Source organism: Elephas maximus, chromosome 16 (genome assembly GCF_024166365.1).
Source record: "Elephas maximus indicus isolate mEleMax1 chromosome 16, mEleMax1 primary haplotype, whole genome shotgun sequence".
In the NCBI taxonomy this organism is placed as follows: Eukaryota; Metazoa; Chordata; class Mammalia; order Proboscidea; family Elephantidae; genus Elephas; species Elephas maximus.
In genome coordinates, this window is record NC_064834.1 from 82,861,678 (window position 1) to 82,879,843 (window position 18,166).

At 60.0% G+C, this 18,166-nt stretch overlaps 1 protein-coding gene across 12 annotated transcripts; it reads right to left on the reverse strand.

The window, feature by feature from the left end:
• Nucleotides 1-1,800: 1,800 nt before the first annotated feature.
• ADAM8 (ADAM metallopeptidase domain 8) lies at nucleotides 1,801-17,355 on the reverse strand. 12 transcript variants are annotated; one of them, XM_049855616.1, is made up of 24 exons: nucleotides 17,157-17,355; nucleotides 15,711-15,814; nucleotides 14,436-14,512; nucleotides 14,095-14,173; nucleotides 13,938-14,014; nucleotides 13,420-13,600; nucleotides 13,170-13,232; nucleotides 12,993-13,061; nucleotides 12,418-12,584; nucleotides 12,058-12,190; nucleotides 11,730-11,878; nucleotides 11,397-11,574; nucleotides 11,061-11,150; nucleotides 10,737-10,926; nucleotides 10,588-10,660; nucleotides 10,086-10,248; nucleotides 9,726-9,803; nucleotides 8,525-8,609; nucleotides 7,660-7,774; nucleotides 6,277-6,469; nucleotides 5,745-5,810; nucleotides 5,464-5,514; nucleotides 3,379-3,513; nucleotides 1,801-2,892 (listed from the first exon to the last, which is right to left on the reverse strand). In XM_049855616.1, the coding sequence occupies exons 1-24, from the start codon at nucleotides 17,206-17,208 to the stop codon at nucleotides 2,845-2,847; spliced, it is 2,616 nt and encodes an 871-aa protein (XP_049711573.1). In that variant the 5' UTR covers nucleotides 17,209-17,355; the 3' UTR covers nucleotides 1,801-2,844. The 12 variants fall into 12 exon arrangements, 11 of the variants coding, with proteins under 11 accessions (XP_049711573.1, XP_049711569.1, XP_049711570.1 ...); XM_049855612.1 differs by lacking the exon at nucleotides 17,157-17,355 and having other exon boundaries at nucleotides 15,711-16,505; XM_049855613.1 differs by lacking the exon at nucleotides 17,157-17,355 and having other exon boundaries at nucleotides 12,109-12,190; nucleotides 15,711-16,503.
• Between the last annotated feature and the right edge of the window lie 811 nt (nucleotides 17,356-18,166).

The following is an 18,166-nucleotide window of genomic DNA, read 5'->3' on the forward strand; positions in this document are numbered from 1 at the left end:
TGGAAGGGGAAGAGGCTCAGGGTGAGCTTGGCCTATTGAGCTAAGAACCAGTTCCTTTTCTTACATCATTGCGGTTTCTCATGGTGATGAGAACAGAAAAAAAGGAAGTGGGAGAGAGAGGACAGGTTTGCCCCCAGGTACGCTGGTCTCCTGTGCCTGGAGAATGGGAAGGCCAGGAGAAGGACCAAGGCCTGGAACGGGGGTGGAGGCAGGGAGTATTCACTGGGCTGAGGCCAGAGTTCACTGCAGGGTGTGATGCCCCCCGGGGTGAGGGCTGAGAAGGGGGACCTGGGAGGTCACAGGAGTTGTGAGAGGGAACCCCGACTCTGCACCACCATCCTCCCCAGGCAGTGCCAGACAGCTGCCTTGACTAGGGGTTGAACGCTTTGAGCTACGGCCTCCAGGGGATCCTCGCTCAGAATGTGAGCAACCAACATAAAATCCTTGCCAGTCTTACAAGAGAACAGAGCAAACAAGGAAGAGACCATGAAAAATTAATGAAGCACGTGAAATGTATAGACACAAATGACAACCAGGGGACTGGGCAGAGGGAAATGCAGAGGCGCTGACAGCCCACTGGCTGGTGGCTTCAGTCGGGCTCCCACCCCCCATCCTCTTCCTTGAGACAGCCTGGACCACCTGCATCCCCCTTGATCTCAAGAGGCAAGTGGGCCTTTTCAAGGTCGCTGGGACCAGAAGTATAGTTCTCCAAGCGGCCTGGGAACGTCCCCTCACATGCCCCCACCCCGCCACATCCCTTCTCCTGGGACATCACCGCCTCTGCCCCTCTCCCACGACATCTTTGCCCTCCCCTCTGTCCCTCCACCCTCCTTCCCTGGCCACCTCCTTCAGCTCGTCCTCTCATGCTCCTGCTCTGGGTCTTCAGCACTTTGCCGGCAGCGGGGGAGTCGGGAGCCTTCACGAGACACGGCCCCTTCCCTGGCCATCTCGTCTGACTGGCCCCTGCAGGCAGCCCTCGCTGCACCTGTCCGCCGAGACCACTCGCCGGCGGGGAGACACGGCCTTGTGCGGAGAGGGCCAGGTCCCGCTAACGGGCAGGCATGCCAACCTTGAGCCCCCTGAGCGGTCAGCCCCCACGCCCTCTGCCCGCCTTACAGGACCCCAGCCTGGCCAGTCCTCGGGTGCCACCCGCCCCCGCCGGACGCGCCCTCACCGCCGTCGCCGAAGTGCCGGGCCAGGTGGCGCTTGGGGCGGCTGAGCGGGAGTCGGTCCAGCCAGACGTAGAGGCTGCGGAGGTCGCCCGGCGGCGGCGGCGGGACCGTCGGGGGTCTCCGGCGGGCGGCTCGCAGCATGGCGCCGGAGCGTTGTTGGGGCCGTTGCCCGGAGACGGGCCGGAAAGGGCGGGTGCCCAGGCCGGTTGTTGGGGCCGTTGCCCGGAGACGGGCCGGAAAGGGCGGAGCGACCGCGTTGCCAGGCTCGGTGCTCGGAGACCACCGGCTGCTTGTAGCTACAGCGCTTGGGCCTCCAGTGAGCGCCAGGCCCTGTGTGCAGACTTGCTCTGGGCGAAGACATCATACTAAGAAGATTACAGGCAGAAGCAGTGCTCTGGCAGGTTCCCTGTGGACCCTCAAGTCCCTCGCTGCAAGACTGACCTCCAGAGATTGGAGTTTTCACACAGTTAATTGTTTCATCAACCCCTGGGTGCCAGGTCTTTGGGTCTTACTAGCCCTCCTCTACATCTGGACTGGGGTGATTTAATTCAGGTGGAGGAGGGGCTTATGATTAAAATTCAGGGAGAAAGGAACGAAAAGATTGTTCAACATTATATAGTTACAGTATACATTTTATTTTAACAAGAATTGGACCCTTGAATAGTATAAAAATAATTGAATTCCACATTTGTAATATGCACTCTTCCCCACTGATTTAATAAAAATCTCTGGACATTTAGAACTTGATCAATAATTTAATCATAAATACAGCTTTTTCATTATTAAGCTATAAAAAAAGTCTCAGTGCTGCTGAACGTGCACCTGAGGCTTGAAGAGAAGAACCAGATGAGAGAGTTGCTTCCCCAACTGGCACTTTAGATAAAGGTGGTGATTCCTAAGCCAAAAAATATAAAACAGAAACACTTTTCCTTCTTAAGTCTCATGGGAAAGCAGGCTCCAGAGTCAGGTGCAGATACAGTGCTCACTGACATCTTAAAAAGGAAAAACAGTGCTGTCCCACCTTGGGGTGGAGTGGGGTCTGGCCAGGGGCCCATTTCTGATGATGTACAATTTTTTTTTTTTTTTTTTACAATGTACACACATGCCGGGTAAGCCCTTCTGCCTAGAAGTAGAAGGTGTTAGAAGCTTCCAGTGCTTAGGAGGCCTGAAAGCAGGTGTGGAGAAAGGCTGTCTGGACACACACACAGATCCTGAACAACAGATGATGCTCATTCCCACCTGGCGACCTCAGACACACTGGGCTGAATGTGGCAGAACACTGGTGAGGAGGGACTGGCCATGAGGGGCTGTCTGCCCTCTTAGGTGAATGCGTTCTGAGGTCAGGGGTCAGCCACCCAAGGCCCAACCACCGAATCCCATGCTGAGAGCCCTTTGGTGGTGACCACAGCCACTGCAGTGTTCCTGGTGTGAGGAGAGCAACCTTGGTCATGGGGAGTGTGGCTCTCAAAAGAAACTACAGCCCTTCAAGGCAGGCACACACCTGGGCCCTGGCTGTGGAGTCTGAGCTCACTACAAGCTGCCAACCCCTGTGTGGGCCAGAGTTGGGGGTCGTGCTGGTGATGAAGCTCATAGTCTTTCAACATGAACAACAGGTAACTTCCAGACTGGTTCACAGATGCCCCCCACAGTGCTTCGGGAACTCCTGGCCCGGTCACCTCCTCTGGACAAGGGGCTTCAGAGCAATCTTTGTGCCAACCGCCTTGGAGCAGGAGAAGAGAACTGATGTTAAAAATCATCCAATACAAAGGGCACAACTTAACCTCATTTCCTTTCACATTTGTTAGAATTTAGGTCCCCAGTTCATCTAACACTATGTGGCCCTGTCTATACAATGGTGCTAACAGTGACAGCAAAATATTAATAGCTAACACATTATATACATAATGGATAGGCTGCCTACGTATACTACATATAGTAGTAGGGAAAATGATGCAGAATTCACAGCGGGTAGAAGTGGTGATCACTGAAAGTCCTCCGGTGAATTATAAAGCGGAAGCTAAAAGAAACTTGTAGCTAATGAGTTTTCTCTCCTTTTCAAATCATCAAAGTCCATCAGCTGACAATTTAAAGAAGGAAAAGCCCCACCCTCTCAGGGCAGGTATCCAGCTGGCCCAACATGGAAATAACAACTCTGCCTTCCTTGCCCAGATGGGTACTGTGATCTGGGCCGTGGGCGGGAGCTCACCTGAGTAGGAGCAGACTTGAGCTTGGTGGGTGGTGCTGGGGGTACAGTGGTTGGCTTGATGGCCTGGGAAGGAGTGGGCCCTCCAGCATTGGGTTTGGTGGGTGGCATCGGGGGTGCAACAGTTGGCCTGACGACCTGGAGAGAGGCAGACACAGCTGAGGAGGGAGGCCACCTTGCTTTTCCAGGTGCCCTTACCTAGGCACCGTCTCTCCTCACAGCCGACTTCCAGCGAGCTCCCCCAGCTCCTGGCTCTGGTCCAAAACAGCCTGCAGGCTTCTGCCTCTTTTGAGTGTCCCCCAGCAGAAAAGCCCCCCAGCAACTGCTGCACACAGAATAAAGCCTACACTTGGCAGAAGAGGGCATTCCTGGACCCTCCGGCCCCAAGCTGCTGCAGACTCACTGCCCACTCTTCTCCCCACAGGACCCCTGAGAAGCTTTTAAATGGCCAGAATTTGGGTCTTTGGAAGCTCAAAAGCCGAGAACTGCTAAAATTTGCATCTCTTTGCATTTTAGGTTTGTCAGGGCCTGGGGATCTGGAACAAAGGAGGAAGGCAGAGCAGGGGAAGCCGCAGCTCTCCCCTTGAGGGCAGTTTACAAGGACTTGTGGTGGGGATGTGGGCAGGCCACACCTCCAAGTCCATAACTCCCAGTCCCTGCTCCCTGCCAGCTCACAGCACAGCTGCACCGAAGCCTGTGATTTGCCGACTTCTTCACCTTCGACAGCACCCCTCCCCAAGTCTGAAACCTGTCAAAACCACTCCTAAAACTATTTTTGCAACTTTCCTGTGAGTCTAAAACTTTCAAAAAGGAAAGAGAGAAGTAGAAAACCACTATTAAGCAAACACTACGGTAATAACTGCCGCAGACAAGCTCCGCTGAGGGAGCTCAAAGCAGTGAGTGAGGTTCAGTGTCTCAAAGTATCTCCCTCCTCAAGCTATTTATTAACAAAGGGAAAGACAGTGACTGTTAGTAGAGAAGCCAGCAGACACCGTCACAGCCAAGTGCCCGAAGTCAACATCACCCTTATGCCCCTGGGGAGGGCACCACCTCACTTCTGTGCTCTACTGTGCTGGGTCCACCCCAGACAAACCCGAAGTGAGGGGCATGGCAGAATTCCTGCTTCCACGTGGGAGATCTGGGTTCAGCTCCTGTCTGCCAGTGGAGGTTTCCATGTTGTTATCATGCTGAACATGTTTCAGCAGAGCTTCCAGACTAAGACAGAGTGGGAAGAATGGCCTGGAGATCTACTTCCAAAAACTAGCCGGTGAAAGCCCTATGAACTGCAATGGTCCGGTCTGCAATCGATTGTGGGAATGATGCAGGACCGGGTAGCGTTTTGTTCCCTTATGCATGGGGTCACGGTGAGTCGGGGCCGAATGGACGGGAGCTAACAACAACAAGTCAGGGGCCGACTGGACGGCAGCCCACAGCAACAAAATCAAAAAGTTAGGGGCCGACTGGACAGCAGCTCACAACAACAAGAAGTCAGTGAGAGCAATGAGGGTGGCTGAGGAGGCTGTCAGTGTCACTGGGTAGACATAGGCTTGGACAGCTAGAACCCATGCCAGGCCTAGCAGGAGGTGATCACACTGGACTGACAAGCACCCTTGCTCCCCCACCCCCGGCCCAGAGTTCTGCCCATTTAGGCCTTTGAAAAGCACTGGAGACACCTCCTGCAGGCGTAGGGTGGGCCACAGCCATGGCTAAGCCAGAGGGCCTGGGGTTGGAGTGGAGCTTCCCAGCAGTGACCCATTTTATCCTGCCCCCAGGGACTGGCAGAGGTAAGCCCAGGGGCAGGCTAGGGGATGGTACCCTGACACTGAGGTGGGGTGGGGTGGGGCGGGCTGGGAGATATGGAGGGCTTGTAATTAAGCCCAACCTGGCCAAGGCTTCATTCATTCACATTTGACGGAGGTCTTCTTTGAACCCTGAAGCCTCATAGCCCAAGGAAAGAGTGACATGGGAGGCTGGGCTACCTGGCCTTCCACCCAGAGGATAGGGTCCTGCCCCAGGTGTTTGCATGACATGCAGAGGGCTGCCCAGGGCAGCCTGGGGTGGTGGGGTGAGCACCCTGAAATCTCTCACCTGCGTGGCCTTCAGCTCTGGGAGGGGCTTGTTGGGTGGGGCAGGCCTGAGCTGTTGAGAAAGGAGGAGAGTCACACCCACCTGATACTCCAAACCCCCAGGGGGCCCTGGGCCCCAGAAGCTCCTCTGCCTTGCTTCTGGCCCCATTTACCACTCTCTTCCAGCCCTCCAGCCCACCTCCACAAGCAGCAGTGCCCTCCCAGATGAGGCCTGAATCCAGCCACCCTGACTCCACCTCCTGGATGAAGCAGCTGCCTCCCCTCTTCCGTGGCGGGGCTCACCTGCTCAAGCACCTGTGGCGTGTACATGGGAACCGGGAAGGGTGGGCTGGACCTGGTGGCAGGGGGCTTCAGGGAAAGGGGCAGTTATGAGTGCACTGGACACCCAGGGTGCACTCTGCCCCTCACGCCTCCTAAGCCACCCAGCATGTCTGAAGTTCCTGCCCCTCCTACTGAGGGGAGAACCCAGCCATGTGTGTGCATTGAGGGATCTGCCTCAGCCTTCCAGGGCCTTCCTAGGGAACGAGGGCATGCTTCCAGAACCTTCCGGGGTAGGCTGTGGGACTCTGTCTCTGCATTTCAGCCTCACTAGGCCCATTGGACTCGACGGCACTGGGTTTACTGGGTAGGCCCATTGGGGAGCTCTGGTGGCGCAGTGCTTAAGAGCTTCGCAGCTAACTGAAAGGTCAATTCACCAGGCGCTCCTTGGAAACCCTGCGAGGCAGTTCTACCCTGTCCTATAGGGTCGTTATGTGTCGGAATAGACTCAACGGCAACGGGTTCTTTTAGGCCCATTGGGGGATGTGATGCTTACAACCGGGGGTGGCCGCTTAGGGGTCTCCCTGGACGCCGGAGGCCTGGGGGGCTGGCGGGAGTAGGTGGTCAAGACTGCCTCGGGGGAGCCGGCGGTGGGGGCGGCAGCACTGCTCTTCCCTAGGGCACCGCCACCGCCCCCCTCACGGAACAGGGGGTTTGTGAGCCCCATGGAGGTCTTGGGGGCTGCATTCCTGGGGAAAAAGGAAAGGTGTAGTCAGCGGTGCCCTGGCGCCTGTGTCTTCACCAGGGACTCAGGGGGCCCCCAGTCTGTGGGTGAACTATAGCACCATAATGGGAAGAATGGGGCGGCAGCAAGGGGTCCTCCAAGTGTTTGCCGCCCTGGTGGACCCTGGAGGTGCAGTCAGGCTGGGTGGTGGGCAGCCCAGCACTTCCCACATCAACACAGGCCGTCTACCCTGGGCAGGTGTGCCAGGAGTGTGCCAGGCATGTGCCAGGTGCGAAGCAGCCCCTCTGTGTGCTGATGTCACCCTGAGCGTGGCAGTACCATGGAGGGGGCTAGGTGCCTCGGGGACATGCAGGACCTGCCGGGGTTTGCGTGGTGGGTGTGGGGGGCTCAATCTGGCCTCTCTTTGTATTTACATCACTGCTATGAGTTGAACTGTGACTCCCAAAAAGATGTTGAAGTCCTAACCCCGATACCTGTGAATGTGACCTTATTTGGAAATAGGGTCTCAGCAGATGTAATCTGTTAGGTTATCAGGAGGTCACACAGGAGGAGGGTGGCTCCTAATCCCGCCTCAGCAATGTCTTTATAAGAGAAGAGACACAAAGACATACAGAAAAGATGGCCGCGTGACAACAGAGTTATGCTGCAGCTGCAAGCCAAGAAACCCCTGGGGCCACCAGAAGCTGGAAGAGACAAGGCAGAATCTTCCCCTAGAACCTCAAGAGGGAGCGTAGCCCTGCCCATGCCCTGAACTTAGACTTTCAGCCTCCGGAGGCTTGGGAGAATAAATCTTTGTTCTTATAAGCCATCTAGTTCGTTGTACTTCGTTATGGCAGCCACAGGGAACTCACATTCACTAACCTGGCATCAGAACCTAACCCCTTCATGTCTGAGAGAGAGTCGGGGGGCCCAGGGCTAAGGCTCTGCTTGCCCTATGGGGCTAGATGAACCTGAGGAAGCTGAGCTTTCAGCCCCAGGACGGCAGATGCAGGCAGTCTGAAGAGGGAAGTCACCCCTCATGCTGGGGCCGTGAGTGAGGAGCTGGTCCTCGTCTCCCCAACAGCAGTGCTGAGCATGGTGCATATGCAAACATGAGTGCACACACACATAGGCACACACACACTTGCAAAGTGCACACACAGGCACACAGGCACACACGCACACTGCCATCCTGCAATACGAGTGCGCCCTCACCTCTTGCGGTGGCGGTCCCAGGGCTTGAGGTAGAAGGCCACGCCTACCAGAATGAGCAACATGACCACCAGCAGCACCACACTCACCAGGACTCCCGTGGACAGGCTCCCAGACGCTGTCAGGTACACAGTGAACTGCTGTCAGCTGGGCCAGTGGCTCCAGGGAGGCCCGTGAGGGAAGCAGCCCCTGCCCAAGGGGCCAGGGCCTTGCCCCGTGGCTCCTCCATCGAATCACCCCATGGCAGGGGACTTGTGCATAGGCCCCACCTTGGCTGAGCCCCTCCAAGCCCAGAGGTGGCCCCCAAGAACGGCTGCTGCTGAGCTTGCTCCCCAGAAGCTGGCAGCAGCCCCCACCACCAGCAGACACAGGTACATTACACACCAGTGCTCTGGGGTCCCCGGTAGCAAGTTGGAGGGCTGGGCTCCAGGTGATGGGGGCATGGCTGGGCCAAGCCCTGGAAGCCATGATGCTGTGGATGGCCACACGCCCAGTGGCCAATGGGGAGGAAGACGCTTATGGGCGTGGGCCACTGTGAAGGGAGCTGAGGACTGTCCTGGGGTCTCACCCTGACCTAGTACCCCTCGTTTTCACTGTCCTCCCATCTCTCTAGGACATTTTGTGTAGGGCTGAGGCAGAGGGCACAGGCTCCTTCAGGGTAAGAATACCCTGGGAGGCCATGGCGCCTGTATTTACCAACACTCTCACGGCCTGTGGCATCCTGCCTTGGCTCCCCAGGCTGTCAGGAAAAGCACCAGACCCCAGTGGCCAAGCAGAGGCCTCACAGATGTCACCCTCCCACCTGGATGTCGCCCCCCACCCGTGGGGCCTCGTCCCCTCAGGCTGTGCGGGGCTCCCCAGGCCCTACCTCCGTGCATGTCAGACACAGGTTTGGCACAGTAGGGTGGGGCCCAGCCTGGGTAGCAGTGGCATTCACTCTTGTGGCTGCATACCTGGAGGGACGGTGGGTCGGTGAGTGGGATAGGCAGGCGTTGGCACCACGGGGAGCCCCAAGGAGCAGCGGGGGCCGGCTCCACCATGTAGAGGCGAGTCAGCCCAGATGCCCAATGCAGGGCTGCCCCTACCCCTCAGTCCCCATTCCCCCCAACACCTTGAGACCCCACTGCTGTCCAACCCTCCAAGGTCCAGCCCTCTGCACTGTCTGCAGAGAAGCCCCTGTCTCAACCTTGGTGGGGGAGGGGGTGCGTGCCACCCCATCCCGTGAGAGCCCTCAGAAGGGGAGAGTTTCAGACTTTCGGCATTAAGCACTCATTAGCTCTGACTTCCCTAAAGCGGAATGTGGGTCATCAGTGCTTACAGTGCAACCTCGTCTCAGAGTGAGGGGCTAGGCTCTGAGGCTGTTTCTAGTCAGACCAGCCTATTTCCATTGTTCCACACAGAAACCAGGAGAAAGAGTGTGTGCATAGTGCATACATGTGTGGGTATGTGTGCATGTTAGAATGTGTGTGCACGCATGCACATGTGTGTAGTGTGTGGTAGTGCACACATGTGCACGTGTATGTGCGTGTCCCCAGTGTGTGTGCGTGCCTGTGTGTGCAGTGTACACATGTGCTGTGTCTTTGTGCACGTGCAGGTATTTGCACGAACGTGTAAACATGTGTGTAGGTGTATGTAGTGTGTATGTGTAGAGTGTCTGTGCCCATGAGTGTGCATGCCTGTGTGTGTGCACGTGTATGTGGTGTGTGCATGATGAGTATGTGAGTCTGTGCATGTGTGAGTGTGCAGGGTATGTGCTGTGTCTGTGTGTGTGTGCGGGTGTGTGGCAGGCGGGGTGATGGCTCTGCTCATGAGCACTAACAGTTGAGCAGTGCAGGGTGGGGGGCCTGGATGGGAGCTGGAAGGCCTGGTCCACATGCCAGCTGGCACGATGACTACCCTGGCCTCAGTTTTCAGGGTTGATGCCTGAGGCGCTGTACCAGGGGTCCAGCACCTGGCCCATGGTGCCCGTGGCTGGCCTCCCTCTGTTCACTCAGGTGTGTCCGGAGCCTGCATGCCTCCTCCAGCCAGGACAGGCCTGGGGGCGCACTGTCCCAGGATCCCAAACATACCCCATGGCCATTGCACTTGGCGGAGCAGTTTTCGTATCTGTAAACGTGAAGACCCTGGCAGCGTCCTTCCCAGCAAACCTGGAGTGGTGGGGGGACTCCTTAGACACTTGGTCTGTGGAGGTGGATGTGCAGTCTCCTGGGGGTCATGTCTGCCAGCCCCTGCAGAGGCCCCAGCCCTGCCCCAGCCCAGGACATGGGCCACTCACAGTGGGGAGCTGGGCGCCCTCAGGGCGCATGATCGGGTACGAGGCTCTTGGGGCTGCAAAGCTGCCCTGGCACCACTACTTGAGGTGCTGAGCCTGGCCCTGGTTCTGCCAGTGGCCCTGCACACCCACCTGGCTAGAGGGGCCCTGCACTCACCTTGCCCTCACCACACCTGGTGCCCACTGGCACAGTCTCGTAGGCACGACCATCTTCCGTGACAAGCGCCTGGCAGTGGCCAAAGGAGTGGGTGATAGCACAGGAGGTCCGCTGTGGGGGCTTCTGCCCCCCTTGGCAGTACAGGATGCCACATGGGTCAGCCCTGCGGACAGAGGGACGTGCTGGCCCACTTAGCATAAGGCAGCCCTGCTTGGGGGAAATGAGGCCGCAGCAAGAGGAGGCAGTGAGTGGGGTGGGGCCATTGGTTGAGTGTCCACACTCCCCCCAGCCACAGTGGCTCACCTTCCTCCCATGAGAGGCAGGATAGACTCTGGAGAACAGACCCTTTCTTGGAGGACCTCTCCCCAGTGGTAACCCCATGTGGACTCTGTCCCCTGGCCTGGGGGTCCCCTCTCTGGTGGCACCCCTGCATGCACACACATGCCCATGCATACATGAGTGCACACATGTGTATGTAGGGTGGGGGGCCCCATGTGCTCACCGGCTGAGGCTCGAGCCCTGGCAGCGCTGCAAGAGGCTATAGGAGAAGCAGGTCTCTGCAGCGGCTCGTGTACCTGCAGGACCAGGGCAGGTTAATGGGGAGGGGCCGGCTGGGTCAGTGGTTGCCGCATCCCCACACTGTTGCCTCACCTGGCCCCCACAGGTCGTTGCATCGCTGGTTCAGTGTGGGGCAGGCCCCATTGTGGCAGTAGCCCCCCAGGCAGGGCGTGCCATTCTCCTGGAAGACATCCTCTGGGCACTCGGGCTGCTGGCCATCACAGTACTCCCCAAGATCACACACATCCTTGGGAGCACGGCACAGCTCGCCAGCTGGCTTCACCTGACAGTAGAGGGGTGAGGCCGGAGGTCAAGCAGCCCACCACACACCGAGGCCTCCGCTGCCAGTCTGGGGGCTCAGTTGGGTGGGGTGAGGGATCCTGAGCCTCAAGGGGGCAGAAGGCCCACTCAGCTCACCTGGCACTTGTGACAACAGGCTCCCTGGGCACACTCAGCCCCCTCAGTCAGCTGGCAGTAAGTGGCATTACAGCAGGGGTCCCGGCACTCCTGGAAGGGGAGAGGGTGTCATCGCAGCAGTCCCTCAGAACCGTGCAGGTAGGGGTGGCAAGAGTCCACATGCTGCAGGGTGGGGCCAGGATCCAGGCCCCCACCCCGGGATGCACTTCCCCCAGGACCGGTCGCCTTCTGCCCAGGGCCACCCACGACCCACCTCCGCTAGAACGGATGCCTTCTGCTCAGCCCCCCACCTGCCAGGCAGCAGCCAGCAGAGGGCCCGCGAGGCCTGGGGCCCACCTGGGTCGAGCCGCAGTCACACTGCTCCCCGCGCTCCACGAACTTGTTCCCACACACGGGGTCGCTGACCAGCCGGCCAGGGTCCAGAGCGCCCCGCAAGCAGTCTGTCTGGGGATTTTCCACAAATGTCTCAAGGTCTGCACGGCTGCATTGGCTGAACATTCTGGGGAACTTGAGGCTGAAAAGGAGGGGCACACCATCAGGCAGGGACTTGGGGGGCCCCCACACACCTCCATCCAAGCCATGGGCTGACACCCGCCCACTCCACAGGGCTGCCGCAGGCTGGTGTGGGTGCTGGTGGTGCCCTCAGTCAGCAGGACTGGCAGGCCTCACCCAATGCTGGCTGCCATCACGCAGCCACCGCTGTCCTGTGGCACTGGGCAGTGGCAGCCTTGGATGTTCTCATCATGGTCCATGCCCAGGTTGTGGCCCATCTCGTGGGCCATGGTGGATGCTACACCAATGGGGTTCTGGCTGTGGTCCTGCGGGTTGGGGGGCTGTGTTCACTCAGGTCGTCTGGGGCCCTGCATCCGCCCTCCCTGCCCCCAGAGGCTGCTGCGGCCTCGCCTGGGTCCTGCCAACACCTCTCTTCAGACAGGGCACACCCGCCCCCCCAGGAACACCGGCACCACCGTGTGCCTGGTGTTGGGGTCTCGCCCACCTGTGCTCCGCTGGCCCCTCCCTGTGCCTGGTCCCGGGTCTCCCTGCGCACCTGGTTCACGGCTGCCGAGCTTCGGGAGCACATGGAGCCCACCTTGGCCAGGCCCACAGTGGTGCCAGAGAAGTCGACTCCCCTAGAGCAGTGCAGTGTCAGCAGGTGGGAGCGGCTGACCTCCCCACTTCCCCACCCTGACCTGCCCCCACACCTCACCCCACTCTGCACCCCACGCCCAGCCTGCGGCCTCCGTGCCACCACCGCTCCCTGGGTGCCCCTCCCCAGCCCTGCGCAGCCCCAGCCAGGCCCTAGTCTTTGCCCCATGGTCTGGGGCCTAGCTCCCGCGGCTCTTCTGTCCTCCCTCACGTGATGAGCTGTGCATTGTCGTGGGCATGCCGCCCCATCAGCTCCTTAGTCCGCCAGTCCAGGAAGTTCTCCAGCGTGTCATCAGCCTGGGGGCTGATGTCAATCTTGTCTTTGCTCCACATCTCCAGGCCCACCAACGCCACTCGGAGGCTGAGCTCCTGGTATAGCTACGCGAGGGCAAGAGTCCCATGTCGGGTTGGGCCTCAGGGACCCTGTGGAGTAGGGGAGTTGGGGCCCCCCAGACGGTCGGGCTCGTAGGTAGACCAGCCAACAGAGGTAGCATTACCTCGAGGGTGGGGGCATGAGGCTTGAGAAGGGGTAGCATTCTTAGTGCCCAGTTTAGAGATGGGCAGTTCCCCCCCCAGTCTCGCCAACCGTCCTAGTTGCCTGCCTGTTTGTTCCCCTCTCCTCCCAGATGTCTCGCACACACCTCTAAACCAGGGTTTCCATCAGGCAGGTGGTGCCCCCCCCAGGAGTAGACCCAGTGCCAAGGGGTCCTTGAGCCCCAGCTGGGCAGGAACCCGAAGGCAGCCCCTCATAGGACACCCCACCTGAGTGCATAAAGCATGGCCCACCTTGTCCACGTGGTTCACCACCTCCAGCACCCGCCTTCGCACAGCCTCTCGGCTCCTGAGCTTCTGAAACTGGAGCACAGAGACCCTCAGGCCCAAGCCCAGCCTGCCTGGACCGTCCACCCACCTGCTCACTGGGCCTGCCAGCTGCCGGCACCCACCCTAGCCATGCAGCCTCACCTCAGTGCTGTCTGTGACCACATACAGCTCCACGTGCCGGGGCTCTTGGGACAGAGGCCGATGCTACAGGTGACAAGATGCTGTGAGCCACCCAGTCACTGTGCTGCCTCAGCCTGTCTCCACACACTGACTGTGCCGGGGAGGGGGACAGCTCAGGGACGCCCACCCCCAGGGCGTGGGGAGAAGAGAGGGAGTCTGGGGACAGCTCAGGGACGGGGCCAACATGAAGCGGGTGGGCCTGCTTGCTTACGCGGGGCCTGAAGGCTGCTGCAATCCGGGGCCCCAGGATATGCTCCAGGCTTGCGTTGCTAACCCCACAGGTGCCACGTTTCTGCTGCAAGTGCTGCGCCTGGTACAGGGCATGCCGGCCCTCCTCAGCGCCGTCCAGGGGCTCGATCAGGTGGACCACCGAGCCCGCTCGGAAAAAGCCCCTGAGGGTAGGGGAGCAGATGTAGGGGCGTGTCCCTGCCTCCTCGTGGGGGTGGGGAGTGCAGAAAGCCCCTCACTGGCTGGAGGCTCCTGATCCGCCTGCCCCAGCAACTCCAGGCAGCGGACACTCAGGGACAGCGCCCAGGAGACACCGTGGTAGGACTTGTGAGTTCTAGGGGGCCCTGGGCCTCTGGATGAGCCCCAGTCACAGGGAAGGGTGGGGTGTCTATGAGTGGGGCATCAGCCCCTCTTCTCTGCCTCAGTTTACCTCTCTGCAGATGAGGGGAGGGCTGGGGCTTACACTCCATGGGTGTCCTGCCCCAGGCCAGTGACACCCACCTGAGGCCCTCACAGGTGCTGAGGCTGGCGGCTGAGCCCTGGTGCCCCTCCACGTGTCCCTGGTAGAGGCAGTGATCCTGCAAAGCGGGTGGTGAGTGGCTTTATGTCCCAGTCTTGCCGCTTCCCCCACCTCGGGGAGGCTGCCTGCGTCTTATACCTGCCCTTGAAGCTGCTCTACCACATCAGAGCCGTTGGCAGCCGTGTAGGTCTCCGTGTAGCCTGAGCCCAGCAGTTCCCTGGAAAAGAGCTGCTCTAGTGCCCTGGGCTTCTGGCCTCCCTCGGCAAGGCCCCATGTGAGGAGGGGCTGGGCCCAGGGCAGCAGGACCCCCAGGATATCCAGGGTCCCCAGGGCCCCAGGATCCCCATGACACCAGGACCCTCAGGATATCTGGGCTCCTCGAGACACCCACAACACCCAGGACGCAAGTGTGCGGGGCTGAAGTGGGCCTGCACACAGGGGCTCTCCAGGTGGGACCTGCGGGCCTGGCCCCTGTTCACCTGTTCTTCCGCAGATGCAGGGTGAAGTTGTGCCCTCCGGCCCCAAGGATGTAGCTCACGCTATCAGGATACAGGCTCTGAGAGAGAAGTCCGGGCGTCAGCAGCCTGCCCTGAGGCCGTGTCCACATTCTGTGGAGCCCAGCCAGGTGAGTGCTAGAGCCCAAGGCCATCCACGGGGAGGCGCACAGCCTGAAACCCCTGAGGACCCTGGGTGGCTGGGCCAGGCTGGATGAGAGGCAGAAGGGTGGAGCCTGTCCCCAGAGCAGACCCAGGAGCTCTGTCTAGGGCCTCACTGGGCACCTCAGCCTGACAGGCCTCTGTTTACCCATCTGTCCACTGAGTATCCAGTCATCTTGGGCCTGCTGACTGCCTGCCACTGGATGGGGCGAGGCAGCTGTGGGAGCCCCAGGGGCTGTTTCCTAGGCAGCTCATGTCTTTTCACTGGGCCCAAGGTCAGGACAGACACATCGCCATCCCAGTACACACACACACACACACACACACACGCACACAAGCTCACGCATATGCACAAACACGCACATGTGCACACACAGTGCAACACATGTATGCACAGACAGTTCACACGCGTACTCATATGCACATGTGTGTACGCACACACATATACACATGCACATGTATCCTCGCTCACACGGGTTTTACAAACTGACCCCAGAGGCAACCCACCCGGCCGTTCTTGGTTCCCCAAATCACTGAAAACCAGTTCCTGAGGGCATTAACGTTTGCCCCACCCACGGCCACCTCTTGGTTCCCCAGCCTCAGGGGACCCTGGCCCAGCCCCAAGGATGGTGCGTCAAGGCTGGCTCACAACACACCAGCGCCAGCGGTGAGCTGTATCCAGCAGTGGAAGAGGAACTTGGCAGACCAACCCAAGCCAAGTGAAACTTGGGAGCGGCCTCTGAGTCTGCCCACTGCTGCCCTGCCTTCTTCCCCTTGAGGTCACTCCCCTGGCTGACCTTGGCAAGAGACCACCAAGAGAGACAGAACAGCTGGGCAGCCCTGCAGCGGTGGACCCACACTCAACAGATACTGTGCCTTCAGGCGGGAAGGAAGAAGGTGGGGGAGGGGGAGGCCACACCCAGGAGCAGAAGCAGGCCCTCAGGGATCTGATTTCCAGTCCAGCTCCTCGCAGAGTCACATGGGGAAGCCCCACAGGCCAGATCCTCACGCAGAGCTACTGACCCCCTTGTCCCAGGTGGAAACCAGGCTTTAGGCCAGGGAGGGGCCTCTGGGCTGCACCACACCCAGCAGACTTACCCAGCGGGAGGGCAGGGCCCGGCGGGCACGGGCTGTTGGCAGGCGCCAGGGCCACACCACCTGAAACTGATCCACGTGAGGCAAGGAGGGGTCCGAAGCCATCACTGTGAGAAAGCAGGGGTCATCAGGGCTCAGGCCCTCTCCTGCCCTTGGATACTTTCCCCACCTCTGGAGGCAAGTCACTAGGCAGTACAGGGACCAGCAACTCAGGGTGTCCTGAACCTGCCCCCACACTGCCCATCCCTGCCCCCCGCCCATGTCCCATCAGTGCTGACCACAGAAGACGAAGGTCTGACCCCCAGCCCAAGTGGGGGTCCTGTGGCTCTTGCAGACTCTGGAAGCACTTAGAGTTTCCAATCTCCTCCATGTAACTGGAGCCCTGGTGGCTTAGTGGTTAAGAGCTCTGCTGCTAACCAAAAGGTCAGCGGTTCAAATCCACCAGGTACTCCTTGAAAACCCTATGGGGTATTCCTACTCTGTTCTAAACCCATTGCTTTCCAGTCAATTCTGACTCATAGCGACCCCATAGGACAGAGTAGAACTGTAGCTCGCTGTAGCTCTTAACCACTGCACCAGCAGGGCTCCTACTCTGTTCTACAGGGTTGCTATTTTTCTTTTTTTGGGTGGGGGGATTTTCCATGTAACCATACCATCTCATCCGTGCATTTAGCTAGGAACTGAAAGGTCTCACCGCAGGTGCTGGAAACCCCCTGCGTGTCCAACTACAGATCTGAGAGGCTTGAGAGTTTCGGGGCCTTCAAAAGGCAAACCACCCACTGATGGGCAGTGGCGGGGCGGGGGCGGGGCGGGGGGGAGCGGGAGGATGGTGGGCTCTGAAAGTGTCTTCACTGGGCTGTAACAATCAAGGAGTGAGAAGTCACCAGGAAGGGCTGCCCAGCTTCTGGCCGCCTGGAGAAGCAACCCCTCGTCCTGGCCCCCCACCCCCAGTCTGGGGGTGAGGGCTACAAAACTCCCATTCTGGAAGCCCCTAAAAGAGGGGTAAGGGGGTGGAAGCTAATCCGATCCTCCCTGGCCACAGACCCGTACCCATGTAGCCAGACACCCCTTGTGTCCCCAGCCCCTGGCTCCAGCGCACTGCTTCTGTCTCCACTTCCCTGCCGGCCTCGGGAGTCACTAGACAGGGAGCCACCAGCAGCGGGTGCAGAGGCCCCAGCCGCCCTCAGCCCCGGCCCCGCTCAGTCCTGCCAGTTCCGTGACCACGGGCTCAGGGAAGCGCCTGCCGGGCTGGTTTGCTCTCAGTTTCCTTTTGAAGGTTCCGACTCCTCTCCGCCGAGTAGCCGCCTCAGCGCGCTCCGTGCCAGCAGGGACCACTCGCAGAACCAGCGGGGCACAGGGGAGGCCAGGTGACCGAGCGCTCCGGCCCGCGCGGCGCCCCAACCGCGCCTCCCTTCCGACCCCGCGCTGCGCGGATGTGGGCGCACTCACCCTGCAGCCAGAGCGCGCCGAGCAGCCAGAGGCCGAGGCCGGGGCCGCACATCGTCCGGGACTGGGAGCCGGAAGCGGGATGTCTAGGGTGTGTCGCGGGGCGTACAGGTAAGCAGCTCCCTGCGGGACCGCGTCTGGTCCCCGGCGCTCCCCGGGGCGGCTCATCCCCTTACAAGGCACCTCCCCGAAGACCACCCCCGTCCCGCAGCCAATCGGCCCCGCGGGAGGCCGGGAGGGGCTGGGCTGCGCGGCCACGCCCCTCTGGACCCACTTCCCCTTCCCACCTCCTTTGTGACCCCGACCCTAAGCGCTGCAGGGCGGGGTGCCACCTCCTGCCCTGGGAGTGGCCATGCGGGCCCCTCCCCTCCGCCCCTCAGCCGGCTCCGTGTCCCGGGCCAGGTTCTGAGCCTCGTCTTCGGGACAGAGACGTCCTCAGGGAGGGGTGTCCTCGGGAGGAGGGGCGTCCTCGGGAAAACAGCGGGTTCTATACTCCTGTGCGTCCAGCTCTGGACGGGAGCCTCTCAGCGTGGGAATGGGCGCACAGAGCTGGCGACCACGCAGGGCCCACACCCATTTATGTGGATGAGACTCTGAGGCCAGGTCACCACCCAAGGCCGCAGCGCTGGGCTTCTCGCAGCTACTGTGTCAGCCCCCCTCTTCCCTGCTCTCCCCCCTTTCCCACTCCAGAACTGTAGGCCAGACCCCTCCCTGCCCCCGCGTGGCCCCGTCCATGACTCTAACCCCCTCCACTGCACAGATGAAGAGACTGAGGCCCCAGTGAGAGGAGGGGGGCTGCTGGAGCTGGGAGAGCCTCTGCGTGGGGGTAGGGGGACGGGCCAGGCAGTGGGTCTCTGAGGGGTGCAGACAACAGGATGGAGGTCAGGATGTGTTTGTGAAGGCCCCATGTATGGTTTCAGGAGGAGGAGGGGAACAGTGGGCTTCACAGGATCTAGAAATGGCCTCCAGGGTTCAGGCCCACCTGTGGAAATACCTCCCTGGTCCTGCTGCCC

Bases quoted from the DNA above. Each gene is read 5' to 3' on its own strand.
- ADAM8 (XM_049855612.1), bottom strand. From the start codon at position 15,968: ATGGGCGGGGGGCAGGGATGGGCAGTGTGGGGGCAGGTTCAGGACACC. The intron at 10,661-10,736 runs GTGAGGCAACAG...CTGGTCCTGCAG, and splicing joins CAACGACCTGTGGGGGCCAG to GTACACGAGCCGCTGCAGAG. The intron at 2,893-3,378 runs GTGAGCTCCCGC...TCCTGCTCCAAG, and splicing joins TCAAGTCTGCTCCTACTCAG to GCGGTTGGCACAAAGATTGC.